The 6891-nt window shown below is 57.2% G+C and overlaps 1 protein-coding gene across 1 annotated transcript; it reads right to left on the reverse strand.

Annotated features, from left to right (window-relative positions):
• LOC6599563 (homeodomain-interacting protein kinase 2) lies at positions 1-6009 on the reverse strand. Its single transcript, XM_026993592.1, has 8 exons — positions 5724-6009; positions 4905-5656; positions 4227-4820; positions 3905-4146; positions 3297-3833; positions 1294-2255; positions 886-1213; positions 1-774 (listed from the first exon to the last, which is right to left on the reverse strand). Exons 1-7 carry the CDS (start codon positions 5808-5810, stop codon positions 1067-1069), a joined length of 3321 nt encoding a protein of 1106 aa, XP_026849393.1. The 5' UTR covers positions 5811-6009; the 3' UTR covers positions 1-774; positions 886-1066.
• Between the last annotated feature and the right edge of the window lie 882 nt (positions 6010-6891).

The following is a 6891-nucleotide window of genomic DNA, read 5'->3' on the forward strand; positions in this document are numbered from 1 at the left end:
ATAAAATACAATACACAACACACATAGAGAATGAAACGCTTTCGTTTTGTAGAAGAGGAAAAAACAACAATCTGCATATACAGATAAAAACTACACACACACACATATACATATATATATGTCCGCATATATACCCATATATATACTATATATATATATAGAGAGAGAGAGAAGAAAGTGAAGCTATGGGCTCTACGCACGTCTTACACTTGCAAGCGTGTAAGACTGCTTCTCCGCTTTACATTTACAATTATGATATTATAGAACATAATACAACTGAATAATCGTAAGGGCTAGTCCAACGATGTGGAGTCTGCTGTATTCCAAATCCAAATCCTCTTCCAGTTGAAACAAATATCTCTTTCATATCCAAAGAAAACGAATGAGCTGGCGACGAGACGATGCTCTCAATGCTTGCGGCGTGATGTTCTGCAAAATATGTTGAATGCCGCTGAAGATGTTGATGCTGTTGCTGTTGCCGCTGCTGCGGCTGCTGCTGTTGTTATTGCCTCAGAAAAAGACGCTTCTGATGATGTGGCTGTGGCAGCAACTGAAGATGTGACTGAGGCTGCTGCTGATGCCTCTCTTGATGTGATAGACTCCTCGCTACCCGCCTGCAGCATACTGCTGTTGTGTTGTATAATCGTCTGCTGCATCAGTAGCATAAACCACCAGCACTGTGTCAACTGTAGCTGCTGCTGCTGCTGCTGCTCCTGTTGCTGTAGCTCATGGCTTGGGTCATCCACTCCTTCCTCAACCGAGGCCACAAACGATCTGCGAATGAATAAGGATACGAAAATTGAGTAAAGAACGTTCCCCTCCACGGTGCTCCGACAATCTCAATGGTTTGAACGCCTTTTAATTGTGCCGGCATTTTCGACTCACTCGAGCGCTGAATCATTCAAATGAGTTTTCTTGAGCTCAGATCGTGATGGTGGTGATTCGCTGTGTGCTGGTGGTGTCACATCTCCCTCTCTCTCTCTCGTTCTCGTTCTCGTTCTCGATTTCGTGTCGTCTCGTCTCGCCTAACCCTCTGTTCGTTCGTGTCACCCACTTTCGTGGCTCCCTACTCAGCCCCATACCATATGTTGGTGGGCGCGAAGTGCGCCGCATGCTTGCCGGCGGCAGCTACCTGGGCAGGACTGAGTGGTCCGAATTGGCTGTACTGCGTGGGTATCTGGATGTGGGCCGGCAACGGATGCGACGGTATCACCTAAAAGTAGCAGGGAAATCCCCCATTAGCATCCCTCGGCATCTATTTCGCCCCCAGCAGCAAGAGCCACTGGCACTCACCTGACGGCTGCTGCTGTTGTGCGCCGGTGGTGGGGCCACCACTGCTCTGTTGGCGTACGCGTAGCTGGGCGCCGCCTGCGACACAAACACCGTGGGACGGCGATAGATGTCGCCCTGCGCATAGATGTCCGTCTGCAGCATGGCCGCCGCTGCCGTGGACGAGGGCGAGCCGCCCAGCGGTGTCCCAGCCTGATGATGATGATGGCTGTGGCTGCTGTGGTGGTGATGCGGCGCAGCCGGCGGCTGGGAGGCCACACTGCCTGGCGGCGGCTGCGATGGCTGGCGGTAGACCTGAGGTGCCCCCCAGGAGGGCGGTCCCACAGCGGCTGCCGCCGCGGCAGCTGCAGCTGCGGCCGCTGCAGTCGCAGCGCTAATCGACGATGAAGACGACGACGAACTGCTCTTCGAGTGGGCCAGGGGCGGCGCCACAGCGGGTGCCACATAGCTAATGGGCGCAGCCGAGGGCGCCTCTCGCTTCGGATGCGCCAGCGGCGGTGCAGCAGAGGAGGATGTGGGCGCCCACGAGGAGCGCTTCGTGTCCAACTGCTGCTGTTGCTGCTGCTGCTGTGGGACGTATTCCGGATAGAACTCAGCCGGCTCCTGCTTTGGCGGAATGTGCGGCAGACTGGCGGATGGCTGCGGCTGCTGCACCTGCACCTGCTGCTGCGGCTGGTAGTTGCACTCGCTTTGGGCCATCGCTAGGATGCGTTTCTTTTGCGATTGCCCCGGCTCGTACTTGATGTTCGGCTGCGGCTGCTGTTGCACTTGCTGCTGCTGCTGCTGTTGCTGCTGCTGTGGCTGCGGCTGATAGTGTGGCTGCTGCTGCTGTGGCGGCGGCTGGTGTTGTTGTTGTTGTTGTTGTTGCTGCTGCTGCTGATGGTGATGCTTGGGGCTCCCTGCGGCAATGGCTGCCGCGGCTGCTGCGTGATGGCGTCGACGTGCGTCCTCCGGATCGTGTTCACCTACGGTTACGCATGGAATTACTAGCTGGACGTGCGATGACTTATGGCTGCGACTGAGATGCTGAGGCTGAGACGTAGAGACGGATAGGGGTAGGGGTAGGGGTAGGGGCACGGGTAGTGGGACAGGGGCAAGGAGAGCAGAGGCAGAGGCAGAAGAGGAGTGGGAGGAAGCAGCAGAGGATTGGGATTGGGACTGGGACTGGGACTGGGACTGCGGCTGGGATTGACTATGATGGCTATGATGATGATGGTGGTGATGGTGGTGCAGATGCTGTGGCTGTGGCTGTTGCTGCTGTAGCGATGGCTGATGATTGGAAGTGGAAGCAGAATTGGAGGAGGATGATGTCGATGATTGATAGTGTGAATGCGGCGGCGGCGGCGGCGGCTGCTGTTGCTGCTGCTGCTGCGGCTGATGCTGTTGTTGTTGCTGCAGATGCTGCTGCTGCAGATGCTGAGGCTGCGGCTGCGGCAGAGTCAAAGGAGCTTGTGGCAGAGTCAAAGGCTGTGGCTGTGGCTGAGGCTGGGGCTGGGGCTGAGGCAGAACGTGAAGCACAGGCAGTGGCTGTTGCTGTTGCTGTTGCGAGCATGAGGCGGCTGTGGCCATATCAAGGGCTGTCGCTGTCGCTGTGGCTGTTGCTGCTGCTGCTGCGGCTGCTGCTGCACCAATCCCGAATCCCGCATTTCCATTTCCATTTCCACTTCCATTCGAATGCGGCTGATTATTATGATGGTGGTGGTGGTGGTGGCTGTTATGATGAGGATTGCTACTGTTGCTACTGTGGTGGCTACTGCTATTACTGCTATTACTACCCTTACTGCCGCTGCCGCTGCCACTGCCACTGCCACTGGCACTCCCACCGCTGCCACTGCTGCCGCTCCCCAATCTGTTCGACGAGGAGGCGGAGGAGCTTGTTGCAGTGGAGCCTGGTGGCATGTGGCCGGAGCTGGAGCTGATGTTATTTGCGCTGTGGCTGTGGCTGTGGTGGTTTTGGTGGCTGTGGTGGCTATGGTGGTTTTGTTGGTTGTTGTTCTGGGCATTACCATAATTGATCGATTGCTGCTGCTGCTGCTGCTGCTGCTGCTGCTGTTGCTGCTGCTGTTGCACGTTGCTCTGGTTGCTGCTCCTCTGGCAATGCAGTGGCACAGAGGATTGCTGCTGCTGCTGCTGCTGCATCAGACTGCTGCTCGTCTGGGACTGGGCATGCGCCCGCTGCTTCACTGGCGCCGCTGTTGTTGCCCCATTGTCCCCGCCCTCGTCCTCGCTGTCCGAAATGGTGATCACTGCCGTCGGTGAGGGCGTATCATGGATGGTGATCGTCGGCTGTTGCTTCACATGCGACTGCTGCTGCTGCTGTGGATGCGGATGTGGATGCGGATGCGGATGCTGTTGCTGCTGCTGCGGCTGGTGCTGCTGCTGCTGCGGATGTGGGGCGTGCGACGGCGGCTGCTGGTAGCCTCCATTCGCCTGACAATTGCTCACAATATGATGGCCGCCCGACGAGGCGCTATACGGCTGCTGCACATGCGCCACTGGGGCGCCATGATGGTGGTGCGATCCCCCCGAGCTGCTGGGAATATCTGCAAGAGAGGAACGGAGTCACAGGGTGTTATTCCACCGGTTTTTGGTCGCTTAGGGGCTCTGCACTCACTGCTCGCCGAGGCTCCCCCACCGGATGAGGCCAGCACCGAGCCGCCCGCGCCGCTGCCGCCACTGCCGTAGTTGCCGCCGTAATTGCAGTTGTGATGCGTGTGGTACTGCGGCGACACGTGGGCCGTTCGCTGGTAGCGCTGCTGGTGCGGCGGCGAGCTCTCCTTCACGCGCTTCTTCACTGGCGACAGCTGCTGGTGCTCCTTCTTCTCATGACGCGGCACGCGATAAGAGTTGCCCTTGCTGCAGAGGAAAGAGAAGAAGATGCTTAGGGGCACAATATTTGGCGTAGATCTGTCGGAGATCTGGCGGGGAATACTCACGCTAAATGATGAGCCGGCGATTCCTTTTTGAGATCGTTGCGTGGCAAATTGAGATGATGCTTGGGATAGATCTCCTCCACGTTGAAGAGCGGCGTCGAGTCGACAATCAGCGAGTGGGCGGGCGCCTGCTGCGGCCACGAGGGCACCAGGGCCATCTGTCGCCCGGTCTGGGGCCAGGCCACACCACTCGCCTGCACGCGGTTCGTCAGCAGCATCCTCTGGCCCGAGGTGGGCTCCACCATCGACACTGGCACCGGCACGTTCACGTACTGCTGCGGCGGCACCTGCAGGGGCGGCTGCATGGTGGCACTGCCCACCACCACGTGCTTCGTGGGACTGGCCATCGCCTGGTACGACGGCGGACAGAGGATGTTCGACACCAACTGATGCTGGAAGCTGTCGGTGCGCGCCTGCGGATACTGGCGCGCCACACTGCGGCCGTTGTAGATCTGGTAGAGGCCCTCGTAGGCCAGGGGCCGGCCGTCCCGCACGAGGCGCTGCACTTGGCTGGTCAGCTGGTTGTTGATCGTAAATGTCATGTTCTCGGTGCTGCTGGGCACGAAATTGGTGACCAACGTCGAAGCAGGTTGTACGCTGGACAAGAGCAGAGGAAAAGAGACAGGGAATCAATCAATCAGAGGGAGATGGAGATAGAGGTCTTCAGAGGCATTCTCTTACGTGTGGAAATCGCCGCGACGACACACTTCCATCATCTGGACAGAGGCCTTCACGTTGTTGCAATACACATAGTCGACGAGGTGCGTGAGGCGCGTGAACGAATGGTTGAGCGCCTCTGCGGGGGTGAGGCGTCGCTCCTGGTCGATCGTCAGCATGCGCTTGAGGAGATCTATGAACTCCCGCCGATCGGTTTTCTCGGCCAGCAGCTGGCCGCCCTCCAGGTCCGTGGGCACATTCACCTGTCCGATGTCGTCCAGGCAGTTGAAGATGTACTTCCTCGCCTCCTTGCTCTTCGTGTTGGTCTCCGCCTCGTGCTCCTCGGTGGTCTTGAGGCGCCAGAACGGGTACGTCGAGTCCACGTCGCGGTAGAAGAACTTCGAGGTCTTCGAGGCGCTGTTCAGCATGTGCTCCGTGGGCAGCCCCTGCGTCTGCGAGATGTACCTGATCTGGTCGAACTCCGAGCTGCCGGGGTACAGGGGCCAGCCCAGGAAGAGCTCGGCCACCACACAGCCCAGCGACCACATGTCGATGGCCTCGCAGAACGGCAGCCCCAGGATGATCTCCGGGGCGCGATAGTAGCGCGACTGCAGATACGTGTTGCACACAGTTTTGCTCACATGCGAGGCGCTCCCGAAGTCGATCACCTTCACGCGGTACGGCTGCCGCACGGGATCGACGAGCATTATGTTCTCGGGCTTCAGATCGGCATGAATCAGACCCAATTGCTTGAGCTTCAACAGGGCCGTCAGTACCTGCGAACGGGGGCAAGGGAGAGCGCATGGTCAATGACTGATTTACGATTGATTTCGTTTGCCTTACCTGCTCCAAAATGGGTCTTATGTACTTCAAAGGCAGCGGCGAGAACTTGTTCTGCTTGAGGAAGTCGTACAGGTTCTGCTCGAGCATCTCGAACACCAGACACGTGTGGTTCTTGTGCTGGAAGCACTCGAAGGCACGCACAAAGTTGAACTCGTCGGCATTCTCCTGGCTCAGACGCGACAGAATGGAGACCTCGATCTGCCCCTGGCGGGCGTACGACGGATGGTTCTTCAGGATCTTGATAGCGACGATCTCGGAGGTGCCGCGCTTCCAGCATTTGACCACCTGACCGAAGGTGCCACGTCCCAAGAACTCGAGGACCTGCAACGAACGACAAGTGATTAGGGATCTTTCCTCGAGGATCTTCCATGAGACCTACCTCATACTCCGCCGAAAGCGAATACAGGACCTCGTGCTGCACCAACTGATAGTCGCCGTCGGCCCCGCTGCTCGACCTCTTGCTGGGGGGCTGCGTATTGGCATGGCCCCCCGATGTGGCAACCTTTGTGTGCGCCGTCTTGAGGCTGTTGCTGTGGTGTGGCACCTGCTGCTGCTGCTGCTGATCCTGCTGCTGCTGCTGCACTGCTGTCGGGCCGTGGCTGATGTTGTACGAGTCCACGCAGCCGCAATCGCAATCTGAAATGGCAGAGGACACACCAAGAAGTCAGTTTCGGGACTGCCATCGAATGCCGGAAGCCTAGACACGATCCTACCTCTCCGCAAGAACCTTCTAAGCAGAAAGGATATCATTTTGTCTTTTCGAATTTACTTCCCGTTCTATGATTTTGTAAAATTTTCGATTTGTTTCTGACTTTGTGAAAACTCTCCTGATTTTTCAGGCAATTTCCGCACCTGGCAGTAGTCTCAAAGCAACTGAGAGCCACATTCCCATTCCCATTCCCATTCCCAGACATAGGCGTATATCGAATATATCGAATATATATACGTTTATTCCTATATAATGCACTCGCACTCAGCGGACATCGGACAACATTCGCATTCGCGACTTGTCAACGCGCAACAAAGAAAGAGGAAGCCGCAGCCATTTAATGGGGTGATTGGGGCGGCGGGGTGGGCGGGGTGGTCCTCCCCCACCCATTGCTTTGGCGCTGAGTGGCAATGAGGAAGGATCCCCGCGGATCCCCTGTTTATTTACCCTTGACAAAGA

The sequence above is a fragment of the Drosophila persimilis genome, unplaced genomic scaffold (assembly GCF_003286085.1).
Source record: "Drosophila persimilis strain 14011-0111.01,24,50 unplaced genomic scaffold, DperRS2 tig00000863-arrow-arrow-pilon, whole genome shotgun sequence".
Classification (NCBI taxonomy): Eukaryota; Metazoa; Arthropoda; class Insecta; order Diptera; family Drosophilidae; genus Drosophila; species Drosophila persimilis.

Bases quoted from the DNA above. Each gene is read 5' to 3' on its own strand.
- LOC6599563 (XM_026993592.1), bottom strand. From the start codon at position 5,810: ATGCTCGAGCAGAACCTGTACGACTTCCTCAAGCAGAACAAGTTCTCG. The intron at 4,147-4,226 runs GTGAGTATTCCC...TTTCCTCTGCAG, and splicing joins TCGCCGGCTCATCATTTAGC to CAAGGGCAACTCTTATCGCG. The intron at 2,256-3,296 runs GTAATGCCCAGA...GCGTAACCGTAG, and splicing joins GCAGCAATCGATCAATTATG to GTGAACACGATCCGGAGGAC.